Here is a 21,053-nt window from a genome sequence, read left to right as displayed (position 1 = left end):
GAAAAAGGCTACCACGAAAAACTATAAAATTTCTGAGCGTAGTCGCTTCCAAGAAATTAGGGATTTTCTGAGCGTAGTCGCTTTCAAGAAAATCCGATTCCAAGAGGGGTTTTTGGATTAGATCGAAACGACGATGTAAGTGGTCGATCGTTTTCTTCTCAACAAACTCTAAGTTTGGAGGACTCTACAAGCTCTAAGCTCGGAGTGAGCACGAACCCCCACAGTTCGGCTTTTGGTCTCCCCTATGAAGAAGAAAGGGGGGTAGAAGAAGGGATGTTGGAAGTCCCCGAGAAAAAGAAGAAGAAATTGAAAAACTTCAAAAACGGGAACTTTTAGAAAAGTTTACCTTGAAAAATAGCCGGAAATCTTGACCGGAAAAGATGACGGAGGTGGCCGGAAAAAGGTTGCCGGAGGTGGCCGGAAACTGGTAGCCGGAGCTAGGCAGGGTTGCTGCAGGGGTTGTGCAGGAGGTGTGCGGAGGCTGTGCAGGGCTGGCAGGCAGTTGCTCGGCAGGTGCTTGGCAGGTCTCGGCAGATGTCTCGGCAGATGCAGGCACAGGGCTCGGCAGGTCTCGGCAGATCTCGGCAGCTGCTCGGCAGGGCTCGCAGGGGCAGGCACAAGGCAGGGGCCGGTCCGATTTTTCCGACGGCCGGTTCAGGGGGTTTCCGGCCGGTTCCGGTGGTTCCGCCGCAGGTTCTGGGCTCCTTGGGAATAGGGCTTCGATATGTGGGGCGGTGGTTTCAGGATTTTGAAGGTTACGAAATTAGGGTTTTCAGGGTTAGGGCTTCGTGCTGATAACGTGTTGTAGAGAAACTGAAATTGAGAGGAATTTGTTGTGTATTCTCATTGATAATAGGGACCTCTTTATATAGAGGATTACAATGCATAGAATCTCAATCATACAAGGAAAGTAATTCTACATTGATTAGGATTCTAGATCCTTCTAATTAAATCCTATTACCACTAGGTCAAGTAACCTAGAGTTTGGGCCAAACACAAATAGAGATATCCTTAAACATTTATCTGTTTATCATCCTGTTTTTTTTTTTTTTTTTTTTTAAATGTGAGTAGTCCTTTTTTTTCCTTTTTTTTTATGCGAGTAGTCCTCGTTACTACGCTTTGCTTCCTCCTTCCCACATGAAAATCTGAAATTCTGAACTCTTTGACACACAAAGAGAGCTGTTCGAAGATCTCAGATCACCCAACAAAAGCTGCCTACAATTTCACCGACGAACCAACCCCAATGACCCACAGAGAGAGAGAGAGAGAATAGTTGAAGAAAGATGTTGCCGACGACTTCGAGAGGTCGGTCGTCGCCCTCTACATCCCAGACGACCAATCCCCTCTTCATTTAGTACCTCCGCCACATAATCAAAGTGCTCTATTTTTTCCCTCTCAATTTTCTCTATTCTCTACCTTCGGATCTAATCTGCTTGCTACTGTGGTTCGTCTCTAAATTCAGCATTTCAAAATTCGTGGGTTGGATCTAATTCGACAAACAATGTTGTAGAGCATTTCAATTCTGGAAAACCCAATGTCTGTAATTGGTACCATCTTGGTTTTCAAGTGGGTTAAAGATTGGTTTGAATTATTACTTTTTTGTGGTTAAAAAACAAAAATCATCTTAGAATGAACTCATAGCCATTAAACTCCAGATTTCTCACATCTATAGAAATTGAACAATTGTCTATTAATATTGATGGAAAACTTTTATCAAGATCTCTCTTGTCTTTTGGATTGAAGCACAATCAAGGAAAACCAAGAAGTCTCAGACCATTTGAGATGAATATGGTATATCTTTTTCATCGCTCTGACCACTTGAAAGAGGAAAGTAAAACCACCCCATTATGATTCTCAGAAGCCACCACTCATGATCAATGGCACGTCCGACTCTTCTCAGGTACACCGAAGCCACATCGCCGCCACCTCACCTACACCTAACTCTAGCGCGTGTTGATTCTGTTGCCTCGTCGAAACGGGTCGGAGAATTAACCCGAGTACCTAACCACCTTGTTATAATGCCTAATGGGATTATAGACAGGTGAATATTCTAGCTTTGATTCTGGGTTTTGTTAATTGAATGTTGTATGGTGTAAAGTTTGATTGGGGCAGTGCCGAGGATTAGGCTAGGGGTATGGAGCTACACGATTTTTGAAGAGAGACCCAGATGATTTTGTTGGGCATGATGGTTTTGCTGGCAACGATGATGATTAGAGTGGATGAGAGGCTGGTCGAAGGGGATGGGATTGTGAGAACGGTGGAGGGGAGGAGAGAATGTGAAGTTAGAGCAGAGCTTGAGGCGGCAGTGGCGGCGGCGGTGGTTGGCAGGTTTCTTTGGGGAATGGGAAATAGGTTTCTTTGGGGAATGGGAGATGAGCAGCAACACTAGAAAGTGATGCCCATTTCAAGATTAACACTTTCTATTCAATCTGTTTCTGTTTCTGGATTTGGAGATTAGAGAGACGGAAAAGGATCGGGATAAAGAGAAGATTCAGTCTTAGAGATTAGAACTAGAGACAAAGGAGGAGATGTGGGTGGAACCCACATGGAAATGAAGTTGATTGATTGGCTGACACGTGTTTGTCCGCATTTTTCATTCTTCACGGACGTCCTCTTATGATCCCTGCTGTATATATATATATATTGCACACGATTGTTGGAGAAATTTCACATTTCTAAATGTCTTTATATTTTTATGCCCAATGTGAAGTAAGACCTTAAGACATCTTGGCAACTGCTAAAATATCATATTTTTGGTGGTTTTTCTACTGACTGAATGCAGAAATATCAGCGAATGTGTTTTATTTATTAATTCATATGACTACTATTCAAGGTAAGTAATGGATTTCCATTGGCTGAACATACATGTATAATATGAGCCTTGAAGACCTCATTTTCAATGAAGTTATGTTTTTAATTGGGTTAGAAGTTTGCCCCGGTTTGTGCCAAAACCCCACACAATTTTTGTGCAAATTTCACTCTTCTAAATCAATCAATATTTCTATGCATGAGTGCTCAGAAAGATCATTAACTTTTAATGTATCATAAATTTGGATAGTTATATTGTTTATGATGATTGTTGAGTTTAAAAACTCTAACGCCTAATACGGATCATTTAGAAATGGGTGCGGCTATTGATACCCTACCATTTTATTTGTTCACCCTACTTGCTCATTACACCTTACGTTTTAATTTCAATTATTAAATTTACTTATCTAACCCATTTCTCTTTCCAGAAATATCCTTATATGACATATCCAATTAAAAAAGAAATTTTTTTTAACGAAATCTCTCATTTAATTTGTATCAATAAAAATTAAAATATATTAAAGTTTTCTGATAAAATCATAATCTGATTTACTTTTTTTTTTTCTTTCAGTTTCAATGTTTGTCTATTTCAATCTGTGTCAAAAGATTAGTAAGTTAACAACTATGAGCAATGATTAAGAGATTGATTTTTTTTTCTTTCCTTGTTTTCTATTTTTACATTTGGTGTTCACAAAGGGTGTTGCAAAGATTTTAATAATCGAAGTTAACACTAATGGTTTTGTGAATTGAATAACGAATTAATGATAAGAATACAACAAAAAGACAAAAAATTAATAATAAATTCAAATTTGGATGGAGAAGATGAAGATTAATGTTATCCAATGACTACTTAATTATTTAATAATTGGTTATGTATTTAGATATCCTTACATAAATTTAGATTTTAGACAATTAGTGTACTTATTAGTCATTTGACACTTGGGTAATATGGTATTTCAATAATTTAAATATTTGTAAGGTGAACTAAGAAAATGATAGGGTGACAATAGACGCACCTTTTAGAAATTCACGCGATACCTTTTAATATATTTAATAGATTTCCAACGAGGGAGACATGTTAATTAGTAAATATAATACAAGATCTAATGTTAACTACATAGTTTTAATAAAGACTTTGTGTTAAGTGTTCGTGAAATAATTTAAGTGGTTAGACTTAGAATATGTTATCACCATGCACACATGTGGTTGAGTTATTAATAATAGACTACGGTCAACCTATGAAAGTTGCTTAAATTAGCTAGCCATAGAGAATAAGAAATTTGAATGGAACCAATCTTGTGACTGATCTATTCATGCTTCAAAAAATTGGTCATATTCATACGCACACAACGTGTTCTTTTTAGAAAAGACCACAAGCACCAATGTGAACAAGCATTACATTTAAGCAATGTCAATTCCAAAGCCACAACTCGCGTGTGACGAACCAAGTTCCATTAACAACCCAAGCTTCGGTCTCATTACCTTCTCGTAAAATAGTGATTTAACTATATATGTAATCTACGTGTGATATATGCATGGAATCAGCATCTTTGAATCCCAAGTCAACGCACTCATCGAAAATTACCTTGTAATTTACTAGTTTGAAGTTGACTGAAACTAAGCTGGAGCCTGGAGGGAAACTATTCCCCCCCCCCCCTGGTCGATCTCGTAGGGTCAAAATGAAGAACAAAGAGCCATCTTCCATTCTTCAAGACTTTCAACGGCCTTCACCAAAAGTTTGATTGCAACTTCCACTTCGATATTCTTGCGTAAAAACCCAGTTTGGTCTCAACTACCACACTCATCATCAAACACCACGAACTTTACTTACCACTAGAAACTAGATGCCCACTTTGGGGGGTCCTTCAACTTTTTTATTTACCACGCAGAGATTAAGTCTGAACCTTTCATTTTATTTTTTGTTCTGTGTAATTAGTAATATCTGAAACGGTTATAAATACACGTAAAATACACATGATTTCTTTCATTGCATTCACGCCACTATTAACTACACTATAGTGTAGATTCATGTGTTAAAAGGCTATTAATACTGAATCATGAACGGTTGTTATAATTAAGCTGACATTAGGGGAGGATTCAGAGCACCGAAATACACTTGCATTAACATGAATGAAGGGTTGAATTATATCAAATACATGCACTTTTTTATTATTAAAAAAAATAAAAATTATAAATATTAAGAGTTGAAATCATCGTCACCGATCGATTGTATGGATAAGTGGCTTCTACGATCTCCACGGCGAAAGTTTGTTGTATGTGAAACACCTTCATGATTGCTGCAGCGAAACATGTGTCAGTGTCGAGGGAGGCTTCTGTCTCGTCTCCTCATTGTAATACGAAATGGGTCCTCTGGATCTCCATAATATAAACACAACCTTATATGGTAATAGCATCAACTAATTCACAATTCCAAGTTTACCTAGCTCGCCTTTGATGTCATCGATCGACAAAAGAGACTCTTTTTTCACGAAGAAGCAAACAACAACCACCACCACCTCTTCTTTTTTATTAGTTTCATTGTGTCACACAGCTTTGGGCTTATTATATAAGAACCTGGACACCTTCTTGGTTGTCTGATTACGCAGAAATGGGGAGTCCTGCTGCAAAGAAAGTCCTGCTCACCTGCAATGGGGATGAAATTTCATCCAACATAGCCTTACAATTGGCCCAACGCGGTTGCAGGTCAGTCAGTTTCTCAAGCTCCTTGCTTTTTACCCATCTCCAATGTGGAATTCTGAATCTGGGTTTTGGTTATTCTGGGCGCATTTTATGATTACGCACACAAATGGGTTTACGAAATGTGTTGTCTTTTTGGTAATTAGGTTGGTTTTGATGGGCAAAGAGAGCTCTTTGAGGAGTGTTGCAGAGAAAATAAGGGGATCACTGGAAGGTGTGGTGTCTATAGAGGTGGTTGGTGTGGACATGGAGGAGGAGAGAGAAGGAGTTTTTGATGAGGCTGTGGATAAGGCTTGTGAAATCTTGGGTAATTTGGATGCCTTTGTGCATTGCTATGCCTATGAAGGTACACCATTCTATCTCAGTTTTGGCCCTGTTGGTAATTCTGTGCTCAAATTGTCCCAAAATTTTATCAGGTTGTGACAGAATTCTTGTACCTAGATTCTGGGTGGGTTAAAGATATGGCCTTTAACTTTAACCCACACACACTTTTATGTACCGCCTAGTATCACTTGTCTTTGAACTTTTGACTGCTGCAGTTCCCCTCAATATCTACCTATCACTTTCTGGGCTTATGTTATTCAATAGAGTTATTTAGATGGTGGTTGTCAGAGCTGAACATGCTTCCATTTGTTTAGTGTATTTAATTTTTGTTGTTTGAATTGTTATTTACACCACCATGATTGTCAAATGAGTTGTTTGAAGGTTTGTTTACAAAAAGACAAAACTTGAAGAAACCACAGTTTTGCAGAAGAAAAAGAAAAAAAAATGCCTATGTAGAATGGAATTGATTGACAACAAGGTCAATCAGTTTCCCCTCTTGCATACGTGTTTACATTCAGCACTGAAAATGATGCCTCTTGGAAACGATCTTGTAAATTGAAATGTGAAGGCCTTCTTCTATGGATTTTTGTGTCATTCTTTACTTCCCATTCAGTTTTGAGCATTTCTATGTGCTGAGATTAAGGTTGGTGTAGTTTAGTTGGAATGAAGTTAGGAGCAAGCAGATTTATCATTTATGGTTTATTTGGCACAGGAGAGATGCAAGAGCATCTGCAATTATCTGAAGATGAGTTTAAGAAAATAATGAAGATAAATTTCATGTCGGCTTGGTTTCTGGTAAAGGCCGCTGGCAGAAGAATGCGAGATCATAAGTCAGGAGGTTCCATCATATTGTTGACCTCGATTGTTGGAGCTGAAAGAGGGCTTTATAGAGGAGCTGCCGCCTATGGTGCTTGTTCAGCAGCACTGCAGCAGTTAGTAAGGGTATGTTAATTGCATGTACAGTCACAGAACACAGCTAGTGCATATATATTTTGAGTATTTCAATCTTGCAAATGAATTTTGTTAATGTCAGGAATATGTATTCAAGCAAAACACCAATGTGCACTCTTATTTATTCTATACAGTACTTTTGACTCTCTCTTAGTTTACTAGCAACCTTGACTTTGTAAGGTCTAGGTGATTGACTTTACATCAGTGTAAGAAAAAAGAAATAATTAGGTTACATTATTGGTTATCAGAAACACCTCGTAAGTTTCTCATGTCCTGTTGGTCATACTAGGCAAATAAGCATGAAGCATAAATTTCTCGAGTAGTGAATTGATCATCTTCCACTTGATTAAGTACATTAACTTCTGCTTTCATTCCCCATACCAGTCATAGTTACTGTTAGGTCTTGCTTTGTTGTGATGATCTTTGAAAGCTTTGCTCTTTGGTCTATTATTATAAATTAACTTGGACACCTAAAGCATAAGCATTGCACGTTTCTTTAGTGTTGACTGTGTTATGATGGTACTTTTAAAGTGATAACTTCATTTTAGTGAACCTCTGTTGCATATTTGTACAGCTTTTAGTATATTTTGAGCTGCTTGTTGCTTGTCTTTACAATTTCTAGTATAGTGCATCTACATCTATTGTATATGTTCCATATTCTATTTTCTCTTATTTTGATCTTCTAACTATAACAACCTCCTCCCTCCTGCTGTTCTTTCAGTCATCAGCATTGGAGATTGGAAAATACAAGATCAGGGTCAATGCAATTGCACGTGGTTTGCATGTGGAAGATGAATTTCCCATGTCTGTGGGAATAGATAGAGCAAAGAAGCTGGTGAAGGATGCAGTTCCACTGGAAAGATGGCTTGATGTTAAAAATGATATCGCTTCAACTGTCATATATTTAGTCAGTGATGGTTCAAGGTACATGACTGGCACAACTATATTTGTCGATGGGGCACAGTCTCTCGTGAGGCCTCGGATGCGTTCTTATATGTGATTCTTGTCCCTGATATATCCTCCTAGCTATTACTAGCTCATTAGGTTTTAACTCATTGGTCATTATTAGGTCTGTTCCTTATGAATCACAAAATTCAATTGCCTTTTAGAAAAGATGGGACTGAAACTGATAGCTATCTTATACTGAGATGCAAAATTTCAAAGATGGACTACAGTCTTGCCAATTTTCAGTATGTGTAGCATAACTTCAGCATGAAATAACACTTTGATGGTCTGTTGATTTGACACCACATCTGTTTATGTTAGGAGTTAGGACCTTTCATTGCTACAAATGACTGCATCTTTCGTCTTTCACTTTGTCAATGTTCGAAATGATCAAATCGTTAAATAATAATAAAAAATTTACAATATATACTCTATATATATATATATAGAAAAGGTTTAGCCAATTTTGTGCAAAGTGCAAACGTCCAACTGTCCAAGCCTTAATCTACACAATTCGCTTCTGGTGTTGGAAAATTCAAAATCTAAGCTAGTTCACAAGATTTTGAAACTACTGTCTGCGAAGTTTCCCCGGTTTCAACTTTCAACAGATCTTTCAAAATTTGGCGGATTATGTGGCAAAGTCATGGTTCAACAATGGCAGCTGGCTAATTCAGGAATATGGACTCCTAACTTCTTCTTTTTTCGGTACGAGGATAAGAAAGAATAAAAAAGAAGAAATGGAAAATCAATATAGATAAAAGGTAATGTTGATCTTATACCTCTCGTCAAGAACCACTACCCTCTAAATTATTAAGGGTTGCATTTCATGTCCAAGTGTGATATCATATATTGTGTAATGATGGAAAATTGAAATGATTTGAAACTGAGACAGAAAAAGGGTGCCCGAACTTGACTCAAATCAATACTGAGACCGCCAAATACGCAACGATAAACTCATTTTGTGTTTGTTTACTAGTTAAGTTGAACTTGGCTATCTAATTAATTAGAGAAAAATATACAAACAGTACCCGAACTAAGGCTCACTCTTAATTTCAGTACCCGACTATGCAAAACTATCACTTTGGTACCCCAAGTTTGAAGCCCGACTCAATAATGGTACACGCCGTCCATGACGGTGTTAACTAACTAACTAACCACGTGGCATATTTTGAGGGGTAATTCGGTCCAACTCTTTTTTTTATTATTTAATTAAAAAAATTGTGAGACCAATTTTTTTTTACACCACCAACATCCGTCCCTATGCCATGTTTGCTGGTAAGGACGCCAGTCGAGCTTTGGCCAAGATGACCAAGAACGAAGAAGACATCACCGCCGACCTCCAAGGCCTCTCCAACAAGGAGATTGGTGTCCTCCTCACCGACTGGGAGAACAAGTTCGAGGCTGAGTATCCCGTTGTTGGCCGTGTTGTTTCTTGAAATTCAAATTCCCCTTTTTATCTCTCTCTGTAATTTCAATCCAAATAAGGGCCTTTTGCTTATGGTTCAAACTATGATCTTGAATTGTGGGTTCAAACGGAGATCGGTGAAGAAGAATGTAAAACCGACCGAATCGCAATCAAGAAATCGGAGCTATTATGGAGAAATGGCATCAGGGAACACAAACCACCGTAACGGAAAACCATTACAAATTAATCGGAGGCGAAGAAATTGGAGGAGAGGTGAGTGAGTGAGTAGTGCATACCGAGGAGGCGTGGAAACACAATAGCGAGAGGTGATCGTGGTGGTGGAGAGGCGGCGAACGAGCGATGAGAGAGAAGACGAGGAGGAGGAGAAGTAGGCAGCCAGAGACTATGGAGATTAGCGGGAAGATGTGGAGGCGGTAGAGGGCAGCACAAACTTCCTCATGAATTTGCCGACCCTCCTCTCCATCCTCACGTAGTTAGCCCCCTCTTTCTCGTCCTCCCTCTTCCTCTCGCCGCTGATCAGAAGAACATTGTCTTCTCGGTCTCCTCCGGGAGGTCCGCCATGTGCTGCAGTGTTGTCAAGATTGGAGCATCCAGACCCATGATTCTGAAATCCATTCTTCTCTTCCTAGTTAATGGAATAATGTTTGCTTGATTGGTTTTGAGAACTCTTGTATGTTCGAGTGCTTTGGAATTTTTCAATCACAAGCCACTACAAGAGAAAACGTCATCGACGACAACCAAAAGTTGTCGTAAAAAGTCTAAATTTCTCGCTGAATTAAAAATGCGACGACTTTGGGTTGTCGCAACCAGTTGTCGCCTTATGTGTTTTACTGATTGTCAAAAGCGACGAAATTACACGGTTGTCGCTTTTTCAATATGCGACGCATTTGGTTCATCGCATATAACAAATTGTGAGACACACAAGTGTGTTACTAAAAACTATATGCGAGACTTTATATTTGTTGCTATTTTTAATATATGAGACTTCGTTTACGTCACATATTCCATATGCAGGGCTTGGATGTTTGTTGCATTTTCAATAAGCGACGCAATTCGTTCCTCGCGTATGACATATTGCGAGACAAGTGAGTGCGTTACAGAATGCTATAAGCGAGACTTTATGTTTGTTACAATTTCTAATATACAAGACCTCGTTTACGTTGCATATTCCTTCTGCAAGGCTTATATATTTGATCAAAAATTTATATGCGAGACTTTTTTTTGTTGCAAAAAGTAACTGCGAGGTTTCATTTTTGTTGCATATATTAATATGTGACACATATGCATTTGTTGTAGAAAATTATATGCGAGGCTTCTTATTTGTCTCCTATAATTTCGTCGAGGAACTTATTGCGTTGCATATTGAAAAAACGACAACCCTGTTATTTCGTCGCTTTTGACAATCAGTAAAACACATTACGCGACAACTCGTTGCGACAACCCAAATGTGTAGCATATTTAATTAAGCGAGAAATTTAGTCTTTTTACGACAACTCTGGATTGTCGCCAATATCTTTATAAAGATATGTCAAATTAGCATAGTTGTCGAAAATATAAAATGCAAGATTAAATATTTGTTGAAAAAAATAATAGGCAAGATCGCATATAATGTTGCATATAATGATTTGCAACATATGCAAAAGAATCATTGTTTGTTGCAAATGACTTTAAATGAGGCTGGATTGTTTGTCTCATTTAATAATTATTTATTTAAAAATTTCAAAATAATTTGAATATTAAAAAAATTAATTTATTAATAATAATAAAAGATTTATTAAATCATAAATCAAATAGAGTTTACAAAATTCTACCCAAAAATAATAATAGCTAATAAAAAGAAAAATTGTTTGCCAAGCTAGACTAGCTAAATCCTAATCCAAAAATTACTAAAAATAACTATGAATCACAAATCTTCCTCCAAATCCTCTGTTTCGGAATTATCTCCATTGTTTTGGACACCGTCTTCATCTCTTCCAAAGACATCATCTTCTTCACTGTTGGGTACTACGATATTCATGTCAATGTTTTCTGTATCAGCAAAGCAACCTTGGCTATTCATCATGAACTTCTTCAACATTGTCATTAGCTGTGCATTTTGTGACCGCATAGTGTCCACAGTTGATTCAAGCTTCTTCACTTTATCTTGCATTACGTTCATCTCAGAACTCACAGCTGTTGAAGATGTAACAGTTGGAAGCTCCATGCGAGGAAACGAGCCTAAACCACGAACTCTTTTTCCCTTCCTTCCACACTCTTCAGCCATGATTGGAATCTCATCACGCGCAGTAACTTGTACAGATTCTGGTGGAGTACCCTCTGGTGCCTCCAGGGTTAGTTTCTCCTTATGCTCTTCTCTCTTATTTTTCAGTCGATCCTACAAAATATATATATATATATATATATATATATATATATATATATGTTATTTACTTATATATTTAAATAGTAATTATTTTCCCAAAACTAATACGACTTTAACAAAATTGATAACAATACTTACATATTTATCACGTGCAGCATCACTAACCCAATTGCTATTTGAATCTCGATACATAGCTGCCCAATTGTCTATGAAAGACAAAGGATTGCCCTCCTGCAATTTAAAAAAATCTCCCAAATTAACAATTATTCAAGATAACATTTTAATTAACTCACTTGAAACTCATTAAATTTACCTTGGCTGTCCTCAAAGCATGTTGAATGAAAGGCATGGCTCCACCACGATGCGTACTCCTTTGTCTCTTTCGGCTAGTTGAATTCTTCTCGCATTTATCCTTTATAAATATTGTGAGGTTAATTATGTACTCTAAAATTTTTAATCAAAGCATAAAACTGTAATATTATTTCTTTTAAAAAAACATTCAACAATAAAAATATTTTGAAAAAATAAAGGAGTAAAGAATACATACAATATATTTTGGATCGGTGTAGAGTTTATCACATAGCCAATGCCACTCCTCTGTCGATCTCTCACCCCATAGATCAGGTGGAGGAAGTGTGGCTCGTCCCCGAACAGGTGTGCCACATTTTTGGTAATGATCGTGCAACTTCCACTTGAATTGAGTATACGCCGAGCGCATCTTATCATCCACAAAATAGATAATTTTTGGATGTTCTATTTCCACGTCAAAGTGTACCTAATTAAGAATAAAAAATAATATAGTATGTTAGGAACAAAAAATATTAACTTTGCATTAAACCACTGACTTAAACTTACCGTCAATCCCTCTCGTAGTGTCCTCTTAATATTTCCTGGAATCTTATTCCATCCGCGGTAACATACCGGAGCTCGACTTCGAACCTCAATCCCTATAGCAGTAGTGAACTTCTTATTGCTGTACTCAGTATTTGGGACCCAATGCTCCTGGTCAAATATTATCTCCTGGTCAGGCTTCTGAAATTTTGTAATTTCAAGATTGGGTGTTTCTATATAGCTCTATATTGATACATTGCATTTTGTGATATGGATTTGAGGTAGGTTCTGAACTTGATTCTTCATCTGGGCATTATAATTTTTTGCTTGTAATTGATGGGATTCCAGTGGTAATATATATCATTTATCATGAGAGATTGATTCTTTGGCAAGGCTAAAACTGGTATACATGTTCTTTGCATTCCAGGGTGTTTTATTTCTTCTGTTTCATGGCATTCCTGTGTTGTTCTCTTATACTCCATACAATTTCATAATGTGTAGGCAAAGAGTAAGGTTTTTTTTTTCCACTTGATAGAGATGCATTCCCCTCTTTGAAACTGCATGCAATTGGTTTTACTTTGTTTTCAGAGCTGAATTCATGATGTTGAAAACATGTTGGAACTTCTAAAATTAAAAGCTGTCATGTGTCTTCTGGAATTATACTATGTACTATGAAACTGATTTGAAAGCAAAACATCTTCCCTTTCTTAAATGTGCATGACTATTGTTAAAAGAAATGAGGCAGCTCTGAACTCTATCTTGCTATAGATCAAGAAATCTATTTGTATGAACTAAGAAGATGGCAGAGAGTTGTTCTGTTCAGAGTAACTCATTTGCTCCCTACCCATGAAGAACTCTGGCTCAGAATTCTTATAATCAATGTTCGAGCTGATTAGTTTGCCTTTTGGTTACCCTTATAATTTACAGATTAATGAATCACAGCATCAAGCACAAACCACACTTGCATCGTGATAAATCCACGCATTCCACAGGCGCAACAATATAAAACTGAGTAAGTTCTTTTTGAATAACAAAATTTCTCTCTTTTTGTTCCCATAATGTTAATGTACTGCTCGTATGATTCATTTCTAACTTACTATGTCATCTGTTGGCTGATTCTTCTTTTGGTTTTCATTTTTCTTTTCTTTACTATGTTATCTGTTGGCTGATCATATTGTTGGTTTGATATGCTGCTGATTAGGTATCAAGTGCTCAACAAAACAAGAGAGGCCAACACCTTATGAAATGAATATCTAAAGCATCAAAAGAGCGTTCCACCTGCAACCAGTTTTTATAAAATCCTTGAATGTAGACCCTCTTTTGAGTCTCTTTAGCTGGAGACCCAAACACAAGACACAGCTAAAGAATAGTTTATCCCTCCCTTGCTTTATTAAACGATACATACCAAGTTTGATTTGAAGTTATTGATTCCGGTGGAGAAATTCGTGTAACATGTTGAACAGAAACGTTCTACTATGCAATGTTATCCCAGTAACATATAACAGTAATTCCCGCAGCAAAGCGCGGGGGCACTCTTCCTAGTTTTATACATATCTCTTAGAAGTTTGAAAAATGGATATATCGGGAATATTAGAAGTATCATCGAAGATATTTTAGAAAAAAATTTTCTTTTGAAATATTCAATTTATCAGCATCACTTAGATTCGTGTTGAAGAGTTTTTCCTTACTTAAATTCCTCACCTATATTCGTCTTGAAGGGATTTCGTCTCAAACAGATTTACCTTGAGAAAATTTTGCCTCACCCAAATGAGAGGTTTCACCTAATCAGATTTGCCTCAAGAGGTTTTACCTCATTCAGATTCTCCTTGAGTGAATTTCACCTCACTCAAATCTGCCTTGAGGGAATTTTGCCTCACCCAGATTCACCTTGAGAGGTTTCATCTCATCCAGATTCGCCTTGAGTGAATTTCACCTCACTCAAATCCGCCTTGAGGGAATTTTGCCTCACCCAGATTCACCTTGAGAGATTTCATCTCATCCAGATTCGCCTTGAGTGAATTTCACCTCACCCACATATTAACCTTGAGAGGTTTCATCTTACCCAGATTCGTCTTCATGGGATTTCACCTCCCTCAAATCCGCCTTGAGAAGATCTACCTCATCCAAATTCGCCTCAAAGGGATTTCATCTCACCCAAATCTGCCTTAAAAAATTTCATGTCAGACAAGAAAATTCAAACAATAAGCGAGTAGTTGCACAAAAAATAAATGACAATTCATATAAACCGCCGCCTAATTGGTTTTCAGAGCCTAAGTTAAATTTGTCACATAATCACTAAGCAACAACCCGTAAAAGTCGTTGCCTAATTGTTTTTTTCTGAGAAAATTAAAGTTGTCACATAAACATTAACCGACAACTCGTACAGGTGGTCGTCTAATTGGTTTTCAGCGAGGAAGTTCAAGTTATCATACAAACATTAAGCAACAAGCTGTACAAGTCCTCACTTAATTGGTTGTTTGCAAGAAAATTAAAGTTGTCACATAAACATTAACCGACCACTAATAGAAGTTGTCGCCTAATTGGTTTTTAGCGATGAATTTTAAGTTGTCACATAAACATTAAGCGACAACCCGTTGAGCTCGTCGCCTAATTGGTCTTTTGTGAGAAAATTCAAGTTGTCACATTAACATTAACCGACAACTCGTAAAAGTTGTCGCCTAATTGATTTTCAGCGAGGACGTTCAGGTTGTCACGTAATCATCAAGCGACAACCTGTAAAGGTCGTCACCTTATAGGCTTTTTGTGAGAAAATTAAAGTTGTCACATATACATTAATCGACAACTAGTAGAAGTTGTCGCCTAATTTATTTTCAGTGAGGAAATTCAAATTGTCTCATAAACATTAAGCGACAACCCATTAAAGTTGTCGCCAAATTGATTTTCAGAGAGGAAATTCAAATTGTCACATAAATATTAAGCGACAACCAAATAAAGTTGTCACCAAATTGATTTTCAGTGAGGAAGGTAAGGTTGTCACATAATCATTAACCGACAACTCACAGAAGTGGTCGCTAAATCAGTATTCGGTGACAGAAATCTAGTTATCACATAAACATTAAGCGACAATTCACAGAAGTCGTCGCCTAATTAATCTTTTGCGAGGAAGTTAAAGTTGTCACATAAACATTAACCGACAATTGGTAGAAATTGTCGCTTAATTGATATTTTGCGAGGAATTGGGTGTCGCATAATGTCATATGGGTGACAACTGTCAATTTCTTACAAATTCCTACTTTATGCGACAAATTGGTTGTCGCCGATGGGATCATGTGCGACAACTGAAATTTCCTCGTATTTGCCAAGCTTTTGTGACGAATTTTAGGTTGTCACAATGAAATTCCTCGCTTTTGCTATTTTCTCTTGTAGTGAGCTAACAAAACCCAGATGATGGAGACAATGAGAAGAAGGGATATGCAAAAGAGAAGGTTATGAAATGACCAAAATACCCCTCAAAATTTGCCACTTGGATTGTTAGTTAACGCCGTCATGGACGGCGTGTATCATTATTGGGTCGGGCTTCAAACTTTGGGTATCAAAGTGATAGTCTTGCATAGTCGGGTACAAAAGTTAAGAATGAGCCTTAGTTCGAGTGCTGTTTGTATATTTTTCTCAATTAATTATGTTAAATTGTCAAAACAGAACGGTCTAAAGTCTAAACAATACAAAATGTACCATTTAAGAATGAAGAGTAATCGAGTTTCACGTACTCTAATTTTCAACATGCGTCACATCGGCATTGTTTCAAGCACATAAAAAATATGAAAGTGTTATTGAGTGAAAAATGTAGATAAGAGAAGTGTGAAAATCGCCAATCTTATTTCATGAACCGACATGGTACGCTACCACAGTTCCACAATTGACAATTCCACTATAGTATACACTGTTATCAATAGTTAAACATTGTTAATTAAATTGGTTAGTGCATCTTGCTAGGTGCTGACTCCCTAATCTGTACGGCAGAAACTGCAGATGGAGCCGCCTCCATCATTCCAACATATCGATTCTAGCCACCTCGCTCCTTTTTTTTTTTTTCTTTTCTTTCTTTCTAAAAAATAATAAAGCTAGCCAACTTAATTCCTTTTCACCTTTGAACAATCTTCGTGCCGTTTACGACACCTATCGATCTTGCTCTGCATTTATGTATATATAATATATCTCGATCCATATCATTTTCTACTTTTACTCCTTTATTTCGCTCTGGTGAAACCCTACATATATAGAAGTCCTGGTCATCGCTGGCTCATTACCTTAGCCGCCTCTTCTTCTTCTTCTTCTGCAAGTCTAGTCCTACCAGATATACAGCTTATATATGTAATTGAAACATGGACACCTACCAAATGTTCTTCCCCGGATCATCAGCTGCTTCTCCATCGTCAATGGCGGCTTTATCATCACCAAATATGGGAACCCCTCAAGTACTACTTTACAGTAGCAGCGGTACTACTAACTTTGGCGGTGAAAGTAGCAGTTCTACTCACGGCTTTTTGGGGTCGACGGGAACAGAAAACCAAGTAACTAATGGGAGACAACTTGTTGTTAAAGACGATGACGACCGTTATTCTGATGATCGTGCTGCGAATCATGATCATAGTCCGCCGGCGGTCGAAAACTCAGGTAAGATGAAGAAGAAGACGAGAAAGCCTAAGTATGCTTTTCAGACAAGGAGCCAGGTTGATATACTTGACGATGGCTATCGCTGGAGAAAATATGGCCAAAAAGCAGTCAAAGCCAACAAATTCCCCAGGTACGTAGCTTCAATATTTTGTTTTCTTCAATTAATTAAATATGCCGGATCATCATCGATCCTTAATTATGATGACTTTGGTTTGATCTTCTTTTGTTTTTCATTTTCCTCGATAGGTGTTTTTGATCCATGAATTAATGCCACTCTATCACAATATTTGATTTGTTTTGTATATAGTAGATGGTAGATGTAGATCCGAATTAGCTTCCTCCTTATCATGATAATTAAGCACGTGTGGATTTATTTGCTGAAAAAGCAAGATCCTACTTAATTTTCCACTAGGAAATTAAAGCTAGTATTGAACAATATCAAATGACATATAGGTGACTGAAAATGTATTCTCGAAGAAAATTAAGAAAACCAAAAAGATGATTTCTTTCAAATCCTTTTATACACTATATATTTCTTTTTCATCATTTTTCGATTTAGCGTTTTCTCCCTTTCACACTGTATTTCTTATCTTAAACATTGATTTTCTTTTATTGGTTATTTTCAGATGGGTTAGAATTCGAAGTACTACTAAAAGGATTTCGTATAATTAACCTTATAACCAAAATCATAAGTGGTTGTATTTTTATAAATTAGGTATGTATTTGGTCATATCCGGTAGTTTACGTACTTAATTAAGGATATGTACCTATGTGCCCTTATAAATCATATTGTTCTTCTACATGCAATTTAGCTAACAATAGTTCAGATAAATGATTCCATGCATGCATACACATGCTTGAATTAATTTGTGTCTGTATATGCACAAGTACTTAACTGTAAAAGTGTATCAAGGGTGCATGCATGTTAATTAAGAAAACCTTGCAGAAGCTACTATCGATGTACGTATGAAGGGTGCAATGTTAAGAAGCAAGTGCAACGTTTAAGCAAGGATGAAGGCATTGTGGTAACCACTTACGAAGGGATGCACACTCATCCAATCGACAAGCCTAATTCCGACAATTTCGAACACATCTTGACTCAGATGCAACTTACAAATTACACAAGCTAGCTAGCTACTCCCTTTTATCTGGCTTCTCCATCTGAAGGAATTGATCGAGCTAGGTTTTGTGCTACCCTCTGCCAAATGGAAATTAATATGTAGCAGAGAGTAGTAGATATGTTTGGTTTTTTTTTTTTAGCAGATGTTTGATTTCAATGAAGTAGTAAACCAATTAAGTGGGCAGGTTTTATATTATTGTTTAGACATGCATGCCTTTATCAAGTCAGCCTCGATGCTCTTGGCATCAATATAGTGTTTGCTCAACGCAATGGATGCAGGAGTTTCTCAAGTTCTTTGTGCTAGAATTCTGAATTTCTTAGATTATTTATTATCTCCTCGGCATTTTTCTGTTCCCACGGGTGCAAAGTAATGCCTTGGTTTGATTTAGCTTAATCAGCTAAGTTCAGCAACTTCAGTCATATGATCATGCATGTGAACACGTCTGTTCATGTACACAACTTCATTCTTGCTTAGATGCCTAAGATGCCTCTTTTCTTCCCTTTATATTATGAAACTAGTTATTTATCTTTGTTTCTGTACTGTTTTTTTTTTTTTTTTTGGGTCAATGTTTCTATACCAATTGAATGAATTATTGTGGATGATATTTAGGCCTCGTTTGGTTCATGGAAAAAAAAAATTAATTCCTTTGTCTTTCCCATGGGAAGGGAAATGAAATTTCCCAATAACTTTCCATTCCGATGTTTGGTAACGTAAGGAAAGTTATCAGGAAAGTTGTTAAAAAGTTTGTAAATAATGTAATAAAATAATATGCTGTGAATAATAAATGCAAGGAAAGAATGAGAGAGTGATTCATTTGAGATTTGGAAGGAACCACTTTCCCCCTATTTTCCCTTCCTTCAGGAAACGATTTCCTTTCCTTTTGCATCCCAAACGCAGGAAAGGAATAAGTTTCCTTTCCTGATGCTTCATTTCCGCGAACCAAACATGGCCTTAGGGTTTAATGTGGCCAGTGATCCGACAAAGAGAAAGGTTGATTTTCGTACAGTTTAAGGCTTGATTGTTCGTGAGACAAAACTTATTATTTAGTAAATGATGTGCATGATTGGCTTATTAATTGGCATGAGCCCTCCAGTTAGGGCTCAATATTTCTCTGTTGTAGGGATTACTCAATCAGCACAAAACCAGTTAGTTGATAAGTAACTCTATTACATACTTGAGGAACAAATCCTAATTTCAAAATTGTTACATACTCTACTGCCAGAAAGCCATCAGTCAATCCACCAATAAAGATGACTTGTAAGTGACTAAACTTTGAGTGAAACCATACATACCATTCGGATGTACAAGAATAGATCAATCCCTTGTCTTTAGGGACAATGATAGCTTTTGTGTTCCTTTTTCATGCAAAACAATTACATACCCATGAAATGATAGCTCAAGTCTTTACCTGTCGAGGAGTAGTCAAAGCGTGACTGCAGCTCCAGATTCAACCTCTGTTCCTTATCCAAGTCTGCCTTCAATCCCGAAACCCCAGCCTGCATATAAATTCATGCAAAATATTGAGAAGCTAAACACCCTACACATACTACCAAAACAAAAACCAATAATTAATACCCAAAATTGCAATTTATGAGGAAAATACTCAATCACCCACGAAACCAAAGCCATATGCACCACCCCAAAACTGCATGCACCAAAATTGAAAACAAATCAAGCAAATCAGAAACCTACCTAGAGCTCAATCTGTGAAAGATCCTTCATAGCTCAATCAAATCCTCCAATCTCTTCACACGAACCGATTACTTCTCAATCAAATCGCCGCGAGAAATACAGAACCATCTCGTAACAACAAGTCGCTCTTCCCCTCTCTCTCTCCGTTCTGTTATTCTTATATCAATGGGATCTTATTGGCTAAAAGACAGAGACAACAACCCTTTTAACCCTAAGCAGTCTCGTTGCCGCACTAAATCCCTAGCGCTAACCTCCGTTTGTCGTCGTTTTTCTTCCATTGTTTCTCGATTCCTTTTGGCATCAGTCTCGACCCTACTGCACAAACTACAGATCCTCTCCTACTACACTATGTCAAACATTGATTCAATTACCAAAAGTTTTGCTACCTCGCTGGCTATCGCTACCAATGAGGTGGTGGATATCTCGACCATGTCTGATGGGGGAGCACAATGAAACTCCCAGTCGTATCTTTTGGCAAGACCTCTGACAATGAAATCAACAAATGCTGCAGACTTGAAATGGCATTTTCGTCGAATTTGGGTGCTAAATAATTGTTTCAATGTTCAGCATCGTGTTCCTGATCGATTTCTTTTCTCTTTTGATATTCGAGGAGATAGAAACAAGGTCTTAATGGGTGGCCCGTGGAGTTTCAATCGTGCTTTGGTACGTTGTTCTGCAACCATATGATGCAGTGTGGTCTCTGCAATCTGTAAAGATGGAGGATTTATTTTTCTAGGTTCACATCACAAATATGCCGCCGACATATGAGCAGAGGAACACTATTGCAAATGTTGCTTCTGTCGCAGGTAAGTTCCTTGATCTGGAACAAAAGCTCTTTGATGCAACTGGAGAGATGAGGTTTAGGGTTTCACATGTAATTTCGAAACCTTTCTTCATGCAAAAAACACTAAAGTTTGCCAAAGGAGATGAACAAGAGGTTCACTTCTTCTTTGAAAATCTTGTGGGCAAATGCAAGACATGCCATCATGTGTTTCATGATGGGGATGCATGCAGTGTTGAAGCTGCAGCGTCAACGGTCATAGCTGCTCCACCACTGGCAGCAAGAAAGCTAGAGCTCAATGGATCCTTTTTAGGGTTTCAGGGAAATCAGTTCAAGGATGAAATGTTTCACTTTCAAGGTCTTACCACCCCAATTCTTCCGCCTGTGGGAAGGTATCTATTTGGAGGAGTTGAGACAAGTAAGGTAAACAAACCTATTGTTATTCATAGTGCAGAAAAAAAAACCGGCCAATGAAGACAA

General features: G+C 37.5%; 3 protein-coding genes and 1 long non-coding RNA gene across 5 annotated transcripts; 3 read left to right on the top strand and 1 right to left on the bottom strand.

Moving 5' to 3' along the window:
- The first annotated feature begins 5,015 nt into the window (after positions 1-5,015).
- On the top strand, positions 5,016-8,030 carry LOC133726773 (uncharacterized). The gene is made up of 4 exons (XM_062154385.1): positions 5,016-5,511; positions 5,652-5,851; positions 6,542-6,771; positions 7,502-8,030. The coding sequence occupies exons 1-4, from the start codon at positions 5,417-5,419 to the stop codon at positions 7,778-7,780; spliced, it is 804 nt and encodes a 267-aa protein (XP_062010369.1). The 5' UTR covers positions 5,016-5,416; the 3' UTR covers positions 7,781-8,030.
- Positions 8,031-11,054: 3,024 nt separating this feature from the next.
- On the bottom strand, positions 11,055-12,515 carry LOC133707442 (uncharacterized). 2 transcript variants are annotated; one of them, XR_009845121.1, is made up of 4 exons: positions 12,369-12,515; positions 12,061-12,288; positions 11,652-11,925; positions 11,067-11,525 (listed from the first exon to the last, which is right to left on the bottom strand). XR_009845121.1 is itself a non-coding variant. In XM_062133015.1 (3 exons), exons 2-3 carry the CDS (start codon positions 11,703-11,705, stop codon positions 11,055-11,057), a joined length of 525 nt encoding a protein of 174 aa, XP_061988999.1. In that variant the 5' UTR covers positions 11,706-11,925; positions 12,061-12,362. The 2 variants fall into 2 exon arrangements, 1 of the variants encoding a protein (XP_061988999.1); XM_062133015.1 differs by lacking the exon at positions 12,369-12,515 and having other exon boundaries at positions 11,055-11,525; positions 12,061-12,362.
- Positions 12,516-12,589: 74 nt separating this feature from the next.
- On the top strand, positions 12,590-13,923 carry LOC133707454 (uncharacterized). The gene is made up of 2 exons (XR_009845122.1): positions 12,590-13,356; positions 13,546-13,923. It is a non-coding gene; the product is annotated as an uncharacterized LOC133707454 (long non-coding RNA).
- A 2,609-nt stretch (positions 13,924-16,532) lies between these two features.
- Positions 16,533-18,625, top strand: LOC133707435 (probable WRKY transcription factor 56). Its single transcript, XM_062133004.1, has 2 exons — positions 16,533-17,109; positions 17,926-18,625. Exons 1-2 carry the CDS (start codon positions 16,688-16,690, stop codon positions 18,107-18,109), a joined length of 606 nt encoding a protein of 201 aa, XP_061988988.1. The 5' UTR covers positions 16,533-16,687; the 3' UTR covers positions 18,110-18,625.
- The last annotated feature ends 2,428 nt before the right edge of the window (positions 18,626-21,053 follow it).

This window comes from Rosa rugosa, chromosome 1, assembly GCF_958449725.1.
Source record: "Rosa rugosa chromosome 1, drRosRugo1.1, whole genome shotgun sequence".
NCBI lineage: Eukaryota > Viridiplantae > Streptophyta > Magnoliopsida > Rosales > Rosaceae > Rosa > Rosa rugosa.
Note: the sequence above shows the minus strand (reverse complement) of the source record. Positions and strands in the feature narration are given on the sequence as shown.